General features: G+C 42.1%; 1 protein-coding gene across 26 annotated transcripts in view; it reads left to right on the top strand.

The window, feature by feature from the left end:
• dlg1l (discs, large (Drosophila) homolog 1, like) overlaps nucleotides 1–19,976 on the top strand; it is a 260,585-nt gene that overhangs the window by 98,124 nt on the left and 142,485 nt on the right. Inside the window, exon 1 of one of the 26 annotated variants that reach the window (XM_021612729.2) lies at nucleotides 3,170–4,248. The exons of the other annotated variants lie outside the window; for them this stretch is intronic. Coding sequence (XP_021468404.2) covers nucleotides 4,159–4,248 — 90 coding nt within the window. The 5' untranslated portion in view covers nucleotides 3,170–4,158. Of the gene's footprint in view, nucleotides 1–3,169; nucleotides 4,249–19,976 lie in introns of those variants that run through there. 26 annotated transcript variants of the gene reach the window in all.

Genomic DNA, 19,976 nt, shown 5'->3' with positions numbered 1-19,976 from the left:
AGTTTGAAATATCCAATAAATGTCGTTCCACTTCATGATTGTGTCCCACTTGTTGATTCTTCACAAAAAAAATAGTTTTATATCTTTATGTTTGAAGCCTGAAATGTGGCAAAAGGTCGCAAAGTTCAAGGGGGCCGAATACTTTCGCAAGGCACTGTAATACAGAGACATGGCACATACAGTACCAGTCAAAAAAAACAGGGTTTTTCTTTATTTGGACTATTTTATACATTGTGGAATAATAGTGAAAACATCAAAACTATGAAATAACACACATGGAATCATGTAGTAACCAAAAAAGTGAGGTTCTTCAAAGTAGTCACCCTTTGCCTTGACAGCTTTGCACACTCTTGGCATTCTCTCAACCAGCTTCATGACCTGGAATGCATTTCAATGAACAGGTGTGCCTTATATGTTCATTTGTTGAATTTCTTACCTCAATGCGTTTGAGCCAATCAATTGTGCTGTGACAAGGTAGGGGTGGTATACAGAAAATAGCCCTATTTGGTAAAATACCAAATCCATATTATGGTAACAGCTCAAATAACGAAAGAGAAATGACAGTCCATCGTAAAATCAAGTCTCTCACCTCCTCCCTATACACTGTCTCGTTGTTGTCGGTGTTCAGGCCTACCACTGTTGTGTCGTCGGAAAACTTAATGATGGTGTTGAAGTCGTGCCTGGCCATGCAATCATGAGTGAACAGGGAGTACAGGAGGGGACTGAGCACGCACCCTTGAGGGGCAGATGTGTTACATACACTTACCACCTGGGGGCGGCCCGTCAGGAAGTCCAGAATCCTGTTGTAGAGGGAGGTGTTTAGACCCAGGGTCCTTAGCTTAGTGATGAGCTTTGAGGGCACTATGGTGTTGAATAGCATTCTCACATAGGTGTTGCATTTGTCCAGGTGGGAAAGAGCAGTGTGGAGTGCAATAGATATTGCATCATCTGTGGACCTGTTGGGGCGTTATGCAAATTCAAGTGGGTCTAGGGTTTCTGGGATAATGGTGTTGATGTGACCCATGACCAGCCTTTCAAAGCACTTCATGGCTACAGACAGTTCACGTCCTGATAATCCGTCTGGCCCTACGGCCTTGTGAATGTTGACCTGTTTAAAGGTCTTATTCACATGAGTTACGGAGAGTGTGATCACACAGTCATCCGGAACAGCTGATTCTCTCATGCGTGCTTCAGTGTTGCTTGCTTCAAAGCGAGCATAGAAGTTATTTAGCTCATCTAGTAGGCTCATTACTTTAAGACATGAAGACAGTCAATACGGAACATTTCAAGAACTTTTAAAGTGTCTTCAAGTGCAGTCACAAAAACCATCAAGCGCTATGATGAAACTGGCTCTCATGAGGACCGCCACAGGAACGGAAAACCCAGAGTTACCTTTGCTGCAGAGGACAAGTTATCAGCCTCAGAAATTGCAGCCCAAATAAATGCTTCACAGAGTTCAAGTAACAGACACATCTCAACATCAACTGTTTAGAGGAGACTGCGTGAATCAGGCCTTCATGGTCGAATTGCTGCAAAGAAATACTACTAAAGGACACCAATAATAAGAAGAGACTTGCTTGGGCCAAGAAACACAAGCATGTGACATTAGACCGGTGGAAATCTGTCCTCTGTGAAATCTGTCCTTTGGTCTGATGAGTCCAAATTTGAGATTCTTGGTTCCATCAGCTAAATCCTTTTGAGACGCATAGTAGGTGAATGGATTATATCTGCATGTGTTCCCACCGTGAAGCATGGAGAAGGTGGTGTGGGTGTGCTTTGCTGGTGATGTTGCCAGTTATTTATTAAGAATTCAAGGCACACTTAACCAGTATTGCTACCACAGCATTCTGCAGCGATACGATATGGGACTATTATTTGTTTTTCAACAGGACAATGACCCAACACACCTCCAGGCTGTGTAAGGGCTATTTAACCAAGCAGGAGAGGGATGGAGTGCTGCATCAGATGACCTGGCCTCCACAATCACCTGACCTCAACCCAATTTGAGATGGTTTGGGGTGAGTTGGACAGCAGAGTGAAGGAAAAGCAGCCAGCAAGTGCTCAGCATTTGAAATCATGTAGTAACTTTTTTGGTTACTACATGATTCCATATGTATTGTTTCATAGTTTTGATGTCTTCACTATTCTACAATGTAGAAAATAGTAAAATATTAAGAAAAAATGTTGAATGAGTAACTTTTGACTGGTACTGTAGATCATTGAATATATTTTGCAAGTTTTTTATGGCATTAGAAAATATGATGAACCTCCGTTCTCTTGAATAGATATTCAGATTTGTCTATTGGCCATACATCCCTTTAGCCGATACCCAATAAACGTGTGTGCACGTATGCTTGTACGTTGATAATGAGGACTGTAATGACAGCAGGTGGCTATACGTAGAGAAACCTTGGCAATGCAATTTCCCATCCCTCGCTCTATTGTTCTCTCACAATTCATCAATGGCATTACCGTGAGCTGCCCTTTCCCCATCAGTGACGTCAGTTGCCGCTATCTTCGCTACTGATAACAGAAATGAATGGAATTGCTTGTCCCGGAAAGACACTGAAAGCAGGGAAAAAGTGATGGCACAGCGGAGGAGAGTAGAAAAGGGAGTACTGTATGTTTCTCTCCCTCTACATCCCTCCCTCTCTAGCTCAAGCAGCGCCATGGCAACGCAAGAGATGAATGCCGATGCGGACCAAAGGAAAAACTGACAAGAAAATGGAGGTCCTTGGATGAGCAAAAAAAGGCAGGGGGGGGAGTGCTTAACCTATGAAAAGGACATATTTAGTGAGGCTTTCTATTACAGCAGGAAAGTGGGATAGACCTAGTACGGGTCCCATCCCACCCCTGAGATTTACAACCCAGTCAGTACATGTGCTGAATGAATGTCTGTATTCATTCGGCATTCAGTGATATCCAAAGTGAACTCAGTAATTTGTTATTAGTAAAAACACTATCACCAAAGAAAATATGTATTAGTTTGCATTTCTTCACTATGCTGTAGTGACTGTTGCACATACTTTCCATTTCACACCAGGGTTATGTGAGCCAAATACGAAACAATGCCAAAAGAAAACCCATGCACATCAATGTCTAGCGCTATTGCAATAAGCCACTGTAAGCGTTGGCAATGTGGTGAGGACTTCTAGAATCGAGACTATAGACGTTAATGCTTTCTTGGATGAGACTCCTGAGAACTCCAGAGCATTCTGCTCCCCTTGTGGTGGAATGCTGGGCTCAATACTGCCAACCCATTTCCCTCCCCCCTCTACCCGGTCCATCACTGGAGCGTTAAGTCAGCGTTATCCGAATGTGAGCTTCCCCTGCTGACTAATTTTTAGAATGTGAACAGAAGGACGAAAACGACATCAAACACATCTGGATCTGACCAAGCACTAACCCGTTGAAATTGTGAGGGCGGGTGGGAGACTGAAGAGAGGGAGTGAATTGAAGAGAGAAGAAAGCTTGAGGGGAAGAAGTGGTTAATAAAGCAGTATTTCAGAGATGAAGATTTGGACACAGCTATCTTTCTAGCTCACTCTCTCTCTCACTCACACACACACACACACACACACACCCCTTTCTCTCTCGCCGTCTCCCATCCCCTGCACCAGTCTGACATTCTCTGTGCACCAGGACAGACACTCGTCTCCTCATCAGATGAACATGCTGCTCTCTCCTTCACCACAGGTTAATCCGCCCCAAGAGGGTGATTTGGTTCTCCCGTCACGTCCAGAGCCTGCTTTCTAATTTGGACGACTGCGCAGACTTAAGTGCCCGTTAAAGAGCGAGTGAAAGCGATAAGCAGCCTCTAAGTTCCTCTGGACTCCCTCAGACCCTCTCATCTGTGGGGTAAAAAGGTGAAGTCCATTCGTCCGTCCTATTGCGACCTCGGTCAAGAATCCAACTCTTGCTTTCTCCAGCACCCACCGACGCTGCCTCTGCAGCCTCCGTTGTGTTTGTGAGTGAGAGGGGGAGGGTAGGGCGGATGACACGAGCTAGAGTGAAGCTGGAGTGAAGCCCCCCCTCCCACCTTCTTCCTGTCCTGTCCTCTCCCCTCCAACCACCACCACCCCTAAGCCTGCAACAGCGTTAGCAGCGTCGACACAGCACCTACACACAGCAGCAGCAGCAGTGGCAGCAAGCAACAGCATGCTCAACTCGGTGTGGTACGCCAAAAAGATGGGCCGCCGCATCATGGGCACCCTGCGGAGGACCAAGAGGCTACACCAGCGCCTGCTGGTAGGTCCAGCCTCCCTCCGAATGCTTTGCTGGGCTGCGTGAGTCATTTCATACGACGCATTAGGGAGGGAGAACAAAACCTGTGTGTGTGGTGTAAGCTACACAACCCTACTCTCATGGCATGTTCAGTGTTTCCCAGTTTAGGCCATTTAGTTTGAAAGAAGGTTGAGAACAGCAGCTTAATTCCCTTGATAATGTTTATTTCTGACGCTGTATACATTTAGATTGATGTTGTCCTAGGAGGGCTCTGTGGGAACACTTGTGTATGTTAGGGTGTCGTGTAGTACATCCGGTGCCTGTTTCTGTGTTGTGTTGCTGCTTTGGGCAGTAAGTTGAAATTTTAAGTTTCATCTGACTCGGCGTAGTAGATACATTGAGGTGTATGTATGCTCACTGAGCTTTGATGTGGAAAAAAGGACTGAACAATACCTAGTTGAGAGCTAACACTGCGTCATGTGTAATTGGACACATCCTATAGGCGGGTCATTCTCACGAAACTGACACATGACTCAAATTCTGAATAAATTTTTTACTACATTTCCTCTTGGATCACTGAGATTAGGATCTGTACTTATCTATTTTAGAATTATTATAATTTTTTGATCATATCATGCATTTTACCACAATTTCCACAATTCTCATTACTGCAACAGTCCAAAAAATTAACAAATCAATTTAAAATATTTTAAACTTTCTCCCCTAATGAAAATGACTTTGTTAAACATAACTGACATTTAATTTTAATTTAAAAAAAATAAAAATAAAATTAGGATCAAATTTAAATCTGACTTTTTCCCTCATTCGAGCTTCTTAGACATTTTGGTATTGAGAAGGCCAAGTGGGGTAAATGGGTGTTTGAAAATAAGAACCTAATTCTGAAGACACAGGTTAATTTATTTGCTTTTAATTTGTGCTCTTCTAATGACTACTCTAGATGATGCGTCATGGGGGAATAAAACTTTACAGGAACTTGAAAAAGTGTTACGTAATGAGACACTGTTTTATGTAATAAATATATTTTTATCTAAACATCAACTTGTATACCTTTATGATTTATGGACAAACTACAGCGACATATATTGTTTTATTATGTTAGGTTTTTCGAAAGTAAAATAGTTTAATAACCTGAATTTAATCCGGACGCATTTCGGTAATGAGGTGAAAATATACAATTCTGGCAAATGTGAAATGTATTTGAAATAAGACACTTTGCCTAAAACTAGACATCTTAGTCCTCAGAATTATTTTAGATTTTTGCTGATGCGTCATGAGAATCACCCAGGTGTAAAAACACGGTTTAAGAAAAACCTAGGACTGCTCTTAGTCATGAGATCAGTCATCACCAGCACTGAAAAGCCCTGCCAGAAAAGCCTTGAGTCATGTCAACACGTCGTAGACACAAATCCTATGTTAGAGAAGATTTGGTGGTAGCAGCGTCGAAGGCACAGAAATGTGATGACTCAGTGGCACCTTGTAGTTGCTGGAAGCATCCGAGCGCCATAGAAACATGTCAACACAATGTTTTGTTATGCCTAAAGAATCCAAGATAAGGGCCCAGAGTTCATTGGCAGCTTAACTCTTGACTCCTTTCAGTCACGTTGTCTTTTTACCCCAGAGGGTCAAAATACCCAGTTTACCCATGAGAGGGGTTGGAGGGTGGAACAGTAGAGGACAAACTGAATTCAGTTCTCATGTTTTTTTTTTTTTATATACAGATTTTCATTCCAATGCCTTGGCATCTCCTAGTGCACACTCATTCATACAATTGCGTCAAGGATGTTTAAATGAAGCATGATGACTAAGAGGCCACCCATAGATTGAAGTGAATTGGTGAAAAACTACAGTAACACACAGATAGTTGAGGGCTGATGTTGGGAACCCCTGCAGTAGCACATGCCTTTCCCAGCGTTGCCTAGCAACCTCCAGGCTCCTGACACGCAGCACTAACCCGCCCTCCCTATTTACTGCATCTAAAACAGGGACCCTGCTCGCCCTAGCCAATATCTCTCACACACACACACACACACACACACACAGCACATTTCAGAGGTCTGTCATCTGAAAGGTTTTCTTTTCTGCATAAGCCTCATCTCTATCACTGTTACTTAGTATTTGCATGGACAAATGGAACCGGTCCAAATCTGTATCTGATTACTGGTCGGGCACATATCTAATTAATGTCAGGCACCAGTGCAACATCCAAATTCACCTTTCACTAATTACTCTTTTGAATGACCTTTTCGAAGAACTAGAATTTGGATCTGTGCGAGAAGCAGTAGAAAAAAAGTGATAAGGTAACCCCCCCAAAAATGCATTGCTTTTATGGATTTTGTGTGCTCATCTGTAGATCATATAAAAGTGGTGGCTCATCTTGTTCTCCCTTCTGTCAATATTAGTGGATCAGGTACACCATACAAACCAAGTCGCATATGTATTGACTCGAACAGTGTATGAACCAATTATTTATATTTACACTAGATGAGTGACAAGGGGCGCTGTTTTGAAGGCACCACACATCCAACTTGGTACTCCCCCGCCATTGTAAAACATTTTGGAAGCTATATAAATCTATTTATTAATATCTACGTTTCCTCTGACAGACACCTTAATGCATACTTTTACATTGTATGAGCTAAACATAAAAATAAAGTGAAAAAATATATTTAAAAGAATACCTTAAAGTATACTTTTTACAAAGTTATAATTACAACAACAAAAACATATACAGTGCCTTGCGAAAGTATTCGGCCCCCTTGAACTTTGCGACCTTTTGCCACATTTCAGGCTTCAAACATAAAGATATAAAACTGTATTTTTTTGTGAAGAATCAACAACAAGTGGGACACAATCATGAAGTGGAACGACATTTATTGGATATTTCAAACTTTTTTAACAAATCAAAAACTGAAAAATTGGGCGTGCAAAATTATTCAGCCCCCTTAAGTTAATACTTTGTAGCGCCACTTTTTGCTGCGACTACAGCTGTAAGTCGCTTGGGGTATGTCTCTATTAGTTTTGCACATCGAGAGACTGAAATCTTTTCCCATTCCTCCTTGCAAAACAGCTCAAGCTCAGTGAGGTTGGATGGAGAGCATTTGTGAACAGCAGTTTTCAGTTCTTTCCACAGATTCTCGATTGGATTCAGGTCTTGACTTTGACTTGGCCATTCTAACACCTGGATATGTTTATTTTTGAACCATTCCATTGTAGATTTTGCTTTATGTTTTGGATCATTGTCTTGTTGGAAGACAAATCTCCGTCCCGGTCTCAGGTCTTTTGCAGACTCCATCAGGTTTTCTTCCAGAATGGTCCTGTATTTGGCTCCATCCATCTTCCCATCAATTTTAACCATCTTCCCTGTCCCTGCTGAAGAAAAGCAGGCCCAAACCATGATGCTGCCACCACCATGTTTGACAGTGGGGATGGTGTGTTCAGCTGTGTTGCTTTTACGCCAAACATAACGTTTTGCATTGTTGCCAAAAAGTTCAATTTTGGTTTCATCTGACCAGAGCACCTTCTTCCACATGTTTGGTGTGTCTCCCAGGTGAAATCAAAATCCGGCTTTAAACTTCTTCACAACAGTATCTCGGACCTGCCTGGTGTGTTCCTTGTTCTTCATGATGCTCTCTGCGCTTTTAACGGACCTCTGAGACTATCACAGTGCAGGTGCATTTATACGGAGACTTGATTACACACAGGTGGATTGTATTTATCATCATTAGTCATTTAGGTCAACATTGGATCATTCAGAGATCCTCACTGAACTTCTGGAGAGAGTTTGCTGCACTGAAAGTAAAGGGGCTGAATAATTTTGCACGCCCAATTTTTCAGTTTTTGATTTGTTAAAGTTTGAAATATCCAATAAATGTCGTTCCACTTCATGATTGTGTCCCACTTGTTGTTGATTCTTCACAAAAAAATACAGTTTTATATCTTTATGTTTGAAGCCTGAAATGTGGCAAAAGGTCGCAAAGTTCAAGGGGGCCGAATACTTTCGCAAGGCACTGTATACAGTACCAGTCAAACATTTGGACACATTAGAATAATAGTGGAGACATCAAAACTATGAAATAAAATGTATGGACTCATGCAGTGGTGTAAAGTACTTCAGTAAAAATACTTTGAACTACTACTCATGTAGTTTGGGGCATCTGTACTATACTATTTATATTTTTGACCAATTTTGCTTCACTACATTCCTTAAAAAAATATTGTACTTTTTACTCCATACATTTTCCTTGACACCCAAAAGTACTTACATTTTGAATGCTTAGCAGGACAGGTAAATTCACGCACTTATCAAACTAACATCCCTGGTCATCCTTACTGCCTCTGATCTGGCGGACTCACTAAACACATGCTTCGTTTGTAATTTATGTCTGAATGTTGGAGTGTGCCCGTGGCTTTTCATAAAATTACAAAAACAAGAAAATGGTGCCATCTGGTTTACTTATTATAAGGAATTTGAAATTATTTATACTTTTCATTTTGATACTTAAGTATATTTTAAACCAAATACTTTTATACTTTTACTCAAGGCAAATTTTACTGGGTGTCTTTTACTTTTACTATTAAGGTATCTTTACTTTTACTGAAGTATGATAGTTGGGTACTTTTTCCACCACTGGGATCATGTAGTAACCAAAAAAGTGTTAAACAAATCTAAATATATTTTATATTTGAGATTCTTCAAATGAGTCACTCTTTGCCTTGATGACAGCTTTGCACACAGTTGGTATTCTCTCAACCAGCTTCATGAGGTAGTCACCTGGAATTAATTTAAATTAACAGGTGTGCCTTTTTTGTGGAATTTGTGGAATTTCTTTCCTTCTTAATTTTTAGTTTGAGCCAAGGTAGAGGTGGATATACAGAAGATAGCCCTATTTGGTAAAATACCAAGTGCATATTATGGCAAGAACAGCTCAAATAAGCAAAGAGAAATGACAGTCCATCATTACTTCAAGACATGAAGGTCATTCAATCCGGAACATTTCAAGAACTTTAAGTGTCTTCAAGTGCAGTCGCCAAAACCGTCAAGTGATATGATGAAACTGGCTCATGAGGAACGGCACAGGAAAGGAAGACCCAGAGTTACCTCTGCTGCAGAGGATACGTGCATTAGAGTTACCAGCCACAGAAATTGCATCCCAAATAAGTGGTAGACAGAGTTCAAGAAACAGACACATCTCAATATCAACTGTTCAGAGGAGACAGCATTAATCAGGCCTTCATGGTCGAATTGCTGCAAAGAAACCATTAAAGGACTCCAATAGAAAGAGACTTGCTTGGGCCAAGAAACAATAGCAATGGACATTAGACCGGTGGAAATCTGTCCTTTGGTCTGAAGAGTCCAAATTTGAGGCGCAGAGTAGGTGAATGGATGATCTCTGAATGTAAAGTTCCCACCTTGAAGCGTAGAGGTGGTGTGGGGGTGCTTTGCTGGTGACACTGTTTGTGATTTATTTAGAATTCAAGGCACACTTAACAGCATTCCACAGCATTCTGTAGCAATACGCCATCCCATCTGGTTTGCGCTTAGTGGGACTATGATTTGTTTTTCAACTGGACAATGACCCAACACACCTCCAGGCTGTGTAAGGACTATTTGACCAAGCAGGAGAGTGATGGAGTGCTGCATCAGATGACCTGGCCTCCACAATCATCCGACCTCAACCCAATTGAGATGAGTTGGACAGCAGAGTGAAAAATTAGCCAATAAGTGCTCAGCATATGTGTGAACTCAGGATGGGCAAATACATTCCCAAACCAGAAACCGTGGATTGATGGCAGCATTCACGCGAAACTGAAAGCGTGAACCACTGCTTTTAACCAGGGCAAGGTGACTGGAAACATGACCGAATACAAACAGTGTAGCTATTCCCTCCGCAAGGCAATCAAACAAGCTAGTATAGAGACAAAGTAGAGTTGCAATTCAACGGCTCAGACCCGAGGTATGTGGCAGGGTCTACAGTCAATCAAGGATAACAAAAAGAAAACCAGCCACGTCGCGGACCAGAATGTCTTGCTCCCAGACAGACTAAATGAACTTCTTTGCTCGCTTTGAGGACAATACAGTGTCACTGACACGGCCCACTACCAAAACCTGCGGGCTATCCTTCACTGCAGCCGACGTGAGTAAAACATTTAAACGTGTTAACCCTCGCAAGGCTGCAGGCCCAGACGGCATCCCCAGCCGCGTCCTCAGAGTATGCGCAGACCAGCTGGCGGGTGTGTTTACGGACATATTCAATCAAGCCTTATCCCAGTCTGCTGTTCCCACATGCTTCAAGAGGGCCACCATTGTTCCTGTTCCCAAGAAAACTAAGGTAACTGAGCTAAACGACTACCTCCCCGTAGCACTCACTTCCGTCATCATGAAGTGCTTTGAGAGACTAATCAAGGACCATATCACCTTCACCCTACCTGACACCCTAGACCCACTGCAATTTGCTTACCGCCCCAATAGGTCCACAGACGACGCAATCGCAACCACACTGCACACTGCCCTAACCCATCTGGACAAGAGGAATACCTATGTAAGAATGCTGTTCATCCACTGCAGCTCGGCATTTAACACAATAGTACCCTCCAAACTCGTCATCAAGCTTGAGACCCTGGGTCTCGACCCCGCCTTGTGCAACTGGGTACTGGATTTCCTGACGGGCCGTCCCCAGGTGGTGAGGGTAAGTAACAACATCTTCACCCCGCTGATCCTCAACACTGGGGCCCCACAAGGGTGCATTCTGAAACAACCTCACACTTAATGTCAACAAAACAAAGGAGAGAATCGTGGACTTCAGGAAACAGCAGAGGGAGCAACCCCTATCCCCATCGATGGGACAGTAGTGGAGAGGGTAGTAAGTTTTAAGTTCCTCGGCGTACACATCACGGACAAACTGAATTGGACCCACACAGACAGCGTTGTGAAGAAGGCGCAGCAGCGCCTCTTCAACCTTAGGAGGCTGAAGAAATTTGGCTTGTCATCAAAAGCACAGATTTACAGATGCACAATCGAGAGCATTCTGTCAGGCTGTATCAGCGCCTGGTATGGCAAATGCTCCGCCCACAACCGTAAGGCTCTCCAGAGAGTAGTGAGGTCTGCATAACGCATCACCCGGGGCAAACTACCTGCCCTCCAGGACACCTACACCACGTGATGTCACAGGAAATCCATAAAGATCACAAGGTCAACAACCAACCGAGCCACTGCCTGTTCACACCGCTATCATCCCGAAGGCGAGGTCAGTACAGGTGCATTAAAGCAGGGACCAAGAGACTGAAAAACAGCTTCTATCTCAAGGCCATCAGACTGTTAAACAGCCACCACTAACATTGAGTGGATGCTGCCAACATACTGACTCGACTCCAGCTCACTTTAATAATGGAAATTGATGTAAAAAATGTATCACTAGCCACTTTATCACTAGCCACTTTAAACAATGCCACTTAATATAATATTACTCATCTTATGTTTTTTTTCTGTACTCGATACCATCTACTGCATCTTGCCTATGCCGCTCTGTACCATCACTCATTCATATATCTTTATGTACATATTCTTGATCCCTTTACACTTGTGTGTATAAGGTAGTGTAGTAGTTGTGGAATTGTTAGGTTAGATTAGTTATTGGTTATTACTGCATTGTCAGAACTAGAAGCACAAGCATTTTGCTACACTCGCATTAACATCTGCTAACCATGTGTATGTGACAAATACAATTTGATTTGATTTAGGCAACTAGTTTATTTAGCAAGTCAGTAAAGAACAAATGCATTATTTACAATGACGGCCTATCGGGGAACAGTGGGTTAACTGCCTTTTTCAGCCCTAGAACGACAGATTTGGAACTTGTCAGCTTGGGGATTTGATCCAGCAACCTTTCTGTTACTGGCCCAGCGCTCTAACCACTAGGCTACCTGCCGCCTCCAAGGCAAAAGGTGGCTGCTTTGAAGAATCTCAAATATAAAATAAATGTTGATTTGTTTAACACTTTTTTTTGTTTACTACAGTTCCATAGGTCTTGTTTCATAGTTTTGATGTCTTCACTATTATAGTAAAAAATTAAGAAAATCCCTTGAATGAGTAGGGGTGTCCTAACTTTTGACTCGTACTGTATATGCATTACTTTTTTTGTCCTTCAAACATTTAATTGAAATACTCTAGAATTCCATTCAATCCTATGGAGGACTGGCTGACCGATAGCTACAAAGCCTTACATTGGCCAATACATAGCATCAGACAACCAGTGTTTATATACAGTTGAAGTCAGAAGTTTACATACACTTAGGTTGGAATCATTAAAACTCATTTTTCAACCACTCCACAAATTTCTTGTTAACAAACTATAGTTTTGGCAAGTCGGTTAGGACATCTACTTTGTGCATGACACAGGTAATTTTGCTAATAATTGTTTACAGACAGATTATTTAACTTATAATTCACTGTATCACAATTCCAGTGGTTCAGAAGTTTACATACACTAAATTGACTGTACCTTTAAACAGCTTGGAACATTCCCGAAAACGATGTCATGGCTTTAGAAGATTCTGATAGGCCAATTGACATCATTTGAGTCAATTGGAGGTGTATCTGTGGATATGTCAAGGCCTACCTTCAAACTCAGTGCCTCTTTGCTTGACATAAGAAAATTAAAAGAAATCAGCCAAGACCTCAGAAAAATATTGTAGACCTCCCAATGTCTTGTTCATCCTTGGGAGCAATTTCCAAACGCCTGAAGGTACCACGTTCATCTGTATAAACACCATGGGACCACACAGCCTTCATACCGCTCTGTCTCCTAGAGATGAATGTACTTTGGTGCAGAAAATTGCAAATCAATCCCAGAACAACAGCAAAGGACCTTGTGAAGATGCTGGAGGAAACCGGTACAAAAGTATCTATATCCACAGTAAAACGAGTCCTATATCAACATAACATGAAAAGCCGCTCAGCAAGGAAGAAGCCACTGCTCCAAAACCACCATTTAAAAGCCAGACTACGGTTTGCAGCTGCACATGGGGACAACGATTGTACTTTTTGGAGAAATGTCCTCTGGTCTGATGAAACAAAGTAGAACTGTTTGGCCATAATGACCATCGTTGTGTTTGGAGGAAAAGGTGGCGGCTTGCAAACCGAAAAGAAAAGTATGTGGATATATTGAAGCAACATCTCAAGACATCAGTCAGGAAGTTATGACCCCAAGCATACTTCCAAAGTTGTGGCAAAATGGCTTAAGGACAACAAAGTCAAGGTATTATTGGAGTGGACATCACAAAGCCCTGACCTCAATCCTATTGAAAATGTGTTGGCAAAACTGAAAAAGCGTTTGTGAGCAAGGAGGCCTGCAAACCTGGCTCAGTTACACCAGCTCTGTCAGGATGAATGGGCTAAAATTCACCCAACTTATAGTGGTAAGCTTGTGGTTGGCTACCCAAAACGTTTGACCCAAGTTAAACAATTTAAAGGCAATGCTACCAAACACTAATTGAGTGTATGTAAACTTCTGACCTACTGGGAATGTGATGAAATAAATAAAAGCTGAAATAAATTATTCTCTCTACTATTATTTTGACATTTCACATTCTTAAAACGAAGTGGCGATCCTAACTGACCTGACACATGGACATTTTCTAGGATTAAACGTTAGCCAAATATATTTAAACTCTGTTTTTCCTAAGGTGTATGTAAACTTCCGACTTCAACTGTACATCATACGTACGAGCTCTGTGTACAGTGGTGATTCTTTCAGTATTTGAAGGATATTGAAATCAATTAACATGTATGTGGTTGTTAGGAATTTCTAATTTACTTATTAAAGCCACTGTCTAAGGTGTGCGTACCATCCGTGGGCCACCAACCAACCAAAACCTATGGATCAAATGCATCCAATTACATTTTTTTGTAAGTTATGCATTTTCAATGTTATATTTAAAGACACATATATATTTTACCTTAATTTAACTAGGCAAATCAGTTAAGAACAAATTCTTATCTATAGCTAGTGCTCAAGGAATGATGTTCCATGAGAGCAACATTACTTTTGAAAAGATAATTTGAAGCTATACATGATTTGTTTACGTAGTACCATGACAAGAAACACATATTCTATCAATGAATGTCTTCAGTTTTATGGTACAAGTTAAGTCGTACTAATATATTTACACATTTTCCAGTTTATTAGGTTCACCCATCTAGTACCAGGTCGGATCCCCCTTTGCCTCCAGAACAGCCTGAATTCTTCAGGGCAAGGTGTCGGAAACATTCCACAGGGATGTTGGTCAATGGTGATGCTATGGCATCATGCTGTTCCTGCATATTGGACGGCGGTACATTCTTGTTGCAAACAGCCCATTACATCTGATCCCAAAGATGCTCTATTGGGTCTCTGTAAACCCTAAACATGTGCGTGAAAAGCCCAGGATGGAGGCCATTTGAGATACTGGTTCCTGGGCGCCTTACACTGAATTTCATACTATGGTCAAAGTCACTTAGTTACCTATTCCTTGGTTCCACGGGCTACCAAAACGCTGGAGACGAGGTGGAGTCCTGGTGAAGTTGAGGCAAAGAGAGAACTGAATGCCGATCCCCTCTATTCTATCGGCAAATGTCCAGTCACTTGAGAATAAGATGGATGAGCTTCGTTCTAGTCTCCTATCAGAGACCTGAAAAGCTGCAATATTATGTCTTCCTGAAACGTGGCTGGATGATGAAGTTATGCATGTAGTACTCAGTGGATTCTCCATGCAGCGACAGGATCGGACGGCGGCTTCGGGGAAGTTGAAAAGAGTGTGTATTTTATAAATAATAACTGGTGTGCTGCTTCCAGTGTGAAGGGAATCTCAAGCTTTTGCTCACTTGATATAGAATACCTCATGGTAAGCTGTAGACCATTGTATCTACCAAGAGTTCTCATCCATAATTATGACTGCTCTCTGCATCCCACCACAAGCCAACACCTCTTTGGCACTCAACAAACTGTATGGGGCCATAAACAAACAAAGAACCGCTCACCCAGAGGCCGCGTTTCTGGAGGGAGGAGACTTGATCGCAGGGACGCTTAAAACCATCCTACCGCACTTTTATCAACTCATCTCCTGAGCCACTAGGAGCGCTAAAACTCTAGACCCCTTTTATTGTACTCCCTCGTCTGGCATATCTGGCCATTCCTCAATTTTCCTGCTTCCTGTCTACATAACAAAAGCTCAATTAGTAAGTGCCAGTGATGCGCTCAGTACAGAAGTGTTCGGATAAAGCAGATGCGAGGCTACAAGACTATTTTTCTAACACAGGCTGGGATATGTTCCAGGATTCATCCGATGATACTGAGGAGTTTACCACAATTCACGGGCTTCATCAATTAGTTCATAGACGATGTTGTCCCCACAGTGACTATAAGAAAGGCAATATCTTCGATATTGGGACAGGGACAGGACACGGACATGGGTGGATTTCAGAAAGCCCGCTATGACCTCCGAGACATCAAACATGCAAAAGGACAATATAGGATTAAGGTGGAATCCTATTACACCGGCTCCGATACTCGTCGTATGTGGCAGGGCTTGCAAACTATAACGGATTACAAAATGATTCCCAGCCATGAGTTGCCCAGCGACGCAGAACTCCCAAATGAGCTAAATGTATTTTATGCTCTATTCGAGGAATATATAACACTGCCTTGCGCGAAAGCCTCTATTTTTCCGGATTACTATACGATCTCGCTCTTTGTGGCTGATGTGAGCATAACATTTAAACGGGTTAACATTCACTGAATACCAGCGTGCGTTCTCGAAGCATGCACCCAACATGTTTCAAGCTGACCATTGACCCTGTTCTCAAGAACTCCAAGTTAACCCACCTAAATGACCTGTAGCACTCACATCTGTAATTATGAACTGCTTCTAAAGGCCGGTCATGACACACATCAACACCATCATCCCAGACACTGTGTACCCACTCCAATTCGCATTCCTCCACAACTGCACACTGCCATCTCCCAACTGGACAAGAAGGGAAATAACTAGGTGAGAATGTTGTTCATAGACCAAAACTCAGCATTCAACGCCATAGTACCCTCAAAGCTCATCACCAAACTAGGGACCCTGAGACTGAACCCCTCCCTCTGCAACTGGATCCTGGACTGACAGGCTGGCCCCAGGTGGTGAAGGTAGGCAACAACACACCAACCCTCAACACGGAGGCCCCTCGGAGATGTGCGCTTAGTCACCTTCTGTACTCCCTGTTCACCCACAACTGCGTGGCCACGCACATCCAACACCATCATTAAGTTTGCTGACAACACGACGGTGGTAGGCCTGATCACCGACCGTGGTGAGACAGCCTACGGGGAGGGGGCCAGAGACTTAGCAGTGTAGTGCCAGCACAACAACATCCTCTTCAACGTCAGTAAGACCAAGGAGCTGATCGTGGACTATATGAGAAAGAGGCGGAGAGCACGTGTCCATTCACATCGTCAGGGTTGTTGTGGAGCGGGTCGAGAGCAAGTTCTTTGGCGTTTTCATGAAGAGGGCATGGCAGTGGGCCCTCGGATCCTCAAAGTTATACAGCTGCACCATTGAGAGCATCTTGACTGGCTGCATCACTGCTTGGTATGGCAAATGCACTGCCCTTGTCCACAAAGCACTACAGAAGGTGTCCCAAAAAATTGCCAAAGACCGGAGCAACAGGCTTCAAGACAGCTTCTACCCCAAATCCATAATACTGCTAAATAGTCAATTAATGGTACCTAGCTATCTGCTCTGACTTTCCTACTCACTCCGTAGACTATTACACTGAGTGTACAAAACAATGAATATTGAGTTGTAACCCCCCCACCCTCTGAATGGCACACATACAAAATCAATGTCGCTAGACTTAAAAATCCTTCTTTAACCTGTCTCATCCCCTTCATCAACACCGATTTTTAAGTAGATTTAAAAAGTGACATCAAAAAGGGATCATAGCTTTCACCTGGTCAGTCTATGGAAAGAGCAGGTGTCCTTAATGTTTTGTACACCGTGTATTTACACACTCACTCACACACACTACATTGACACTCACACAAAATAGCCACACACATTCACATACACTACATACGTATACGTATTTGCTTCTGCTACTCTGTTTATTTTACTCATATTATTTTCTATCTTGATGCTTAGTTATTTTACCCTGCCTTCATGTAAATCTCTACCTCAAATACGTCTTACCTTTGCATATTGATCTGGTACTGGTACAAGCATTTGTGACTGACCGGCTCGATTTGGTCAGTAGAGACTCAGAGCTAGAAAATGGCATATCATACACTACAGTTGAGGAACAAGGGGAATGTCATTCTTTGAATGTTGATAAACAATGTACTCACTTTTGAGAAAATGGCCCTTGAATGGTTTTGTACATACTGGAGAGCTCTTTGTGTACACACATTCAGCATCGTTCACACCCTCTTAAGCTTTAGCCCCACCCATCTTCTTAAGGATTCACGTAAGGCTATTTACTAAACGACCAAATATTTCAAGACTAAATGCTGGCTTATACTACGGGTATGTTTGTAAATTTAATCTGGAGTGCCAGAGTGTGCTCTGGACGTTTGTAAACTCAGTGTTGTCAGATTGTCCGTTCGTACATTCAGAGCGTTTTGATTTCGGATCGTTCAGAGCGCACACTGGACACGCTGGCCGAGGAGTATGGTTGATCCGAGCGTTCTGACCTATTAGCAGTCAAGCACCCAAGCTAGCTAGCTACTTTGACACAAATGAGAGAAGAGCTCACTGATAATTTGACTGTTTTTATGTTATCAAGAGCGTTGGTGACGCAACTGTGCTGCTGGCAACAATTGAAGGACTATTTTTTTTGCCGATGTTTACTGACACTGGCCATATTCAACAGGTGTTGAGCATTCGGAAATTTGTCAGTTATTCTGCGCTCTGGCACACTCAATGCTCTGAAATTGTAGTAGATAGCCAGAGCGAATTACCAGATACATCTATCGACAGTTGTTGCAGTGACATCATAAACGTTCTATTGAAATAGTTACTTGCATAGTGGAGTCTCTTGTTTAGGCATGTAGCTAGTTAGCTAAACAATGAACCATAATAACAACTCATAACGTTACTATCCTGCATGAATCTGCAGGTAGCTAACCAACCAGGTTCAATGTTAGCTAGCTAACATTAGGCTATAACTAGCAATGCAAATGGCTCTGAAATACGAATATTACATCACAGATCATACATGTAACGCTAGCTAGCTAGCCAGCCAGCTAACTTTAGCTAGCTAACAATACACTTTAACTTGAAATGAAAATGACTTTCTGACAATTAGAAATGTGTAATATCTGAAAATGTAGCTAGCTAGACTCTTACCCATATACATGGATGGACGCTTCTCCCTCTCTGTTGCGGATGCAATGGTTGCCCTTAGTTTGAAGATGTAATCAGAGGATGTGTTTTATACATTAGCGTTCTGTGAGTTCTCTTTTTGACTCTGTCTGCATATTTGCAATCAAACGCCAGAATTTTCTTAATCTCTTTAGCTATCATATCACTGATTTCAAAACTCGGCCCTCTAGAAAGTGGAGCGCAACACTTATGCGGTTCTACTGCGTGATATCTTTCAAAAAAGCTGCGTTAGAAAGGATTACCTACACATACTGACCAGCTCATATTATAGACCGAAGAGTGCTCCTTGGCAGACCAAACCTAACTGATCGCTTGGCGTGTCTAAACACTCATCTCAGCTAATCATGGCTAGCGGGAAGGTTGCTTACTTTTACCGTGGCTAAACCAACTAGGCTCATTTTTTTTTGTGAACATGGTGGTGTACTTAAACCTCTTACAGCTCTCTTGAATTTTTTCAACATTTTGTTAAAAATCGCGCAACATTTCAACGTCCTGCTACTCATGCCAGGAATATAGTATATGCATATGATTAGTATGTGTGGATAGAAAACACTGAAGTTTCTAAAACTGGTTAAATCATGTCTGTGACTATAACAGAACGTGAACAGCAAGCAAAATCCCAAGAAAAACCTGGTCACAAAAAAAAAAGAAAGTATTCATCCGCCAGTCTCTGACAGTTGACAGTTCCTACAGCTTCCACACGATATCGCCAGTACTGGCAATTTCATTGGATTTAATCCTTGGTGGAATGAGAAATAGGCACTTCTTGTCATCCAGTAAACAGGAAGAGGCTAATGGGAGAGAGACAATGGACGATGATTTCAAGAGTAGCTGCTATTGAATACAGATCGCCCCGTGATCAATTTGATCGATTATTAACGTTTACAAATACCTAAAGTTGGGTTAAAAAAGTAGTTTGAAGTGTTTTGTCAAAGTTTATAGGCAACTTTTTTAATTTTAAAAAATTACGTTGCGTTTTGGAAAGCTGTTTTTTCCTGGATCAGACGGGCTATATAAATGGACATTTTGGGTATACATGGACGGATTTAATCGGAAAAAAGACCCAATTGTGATGTTTATGGGACATATAGGAGTGCCAACAAAGAAGCTTGTCAAAGGTCATGAATGTTTTATATTTTATTTCTGCGTTTTGTGTAGCGCCGGCTACGCTAATTATTTTGTTTACGTCCCCTTCAGGTATTTCGGGGGGTTGCATGCTATCAGATAATAGCTTCTCATGCTTTCGCCGAAAAGCATTATAAAAATCTGACATGTTGGCTAGATTCACAACGAGTGTGGCTTTAATTCAGTACCCTGCATGTGTGTTTTAA

Source organism: Oncorhynchus mykiss, chromosome 8 (genome assembly GCF_013265735.2).
Source record: "Oncorhynchus mykiss isolate Arlee chromosome 8, USDA_OmykA_1.1, whole genome shotgun sequence".
NCBI classification, from domain to species: Eukaryota; Metazoa; Chordata; class Actinopteri; order Salmoniformes; family Salmonidae; genus Oncorhynchus; species Oncorhynchus mykiss.
Note: the sequence above shows the minus strand (reverse complement) of the source record. Positions and strands in the feature narration are given on the sequence as shown.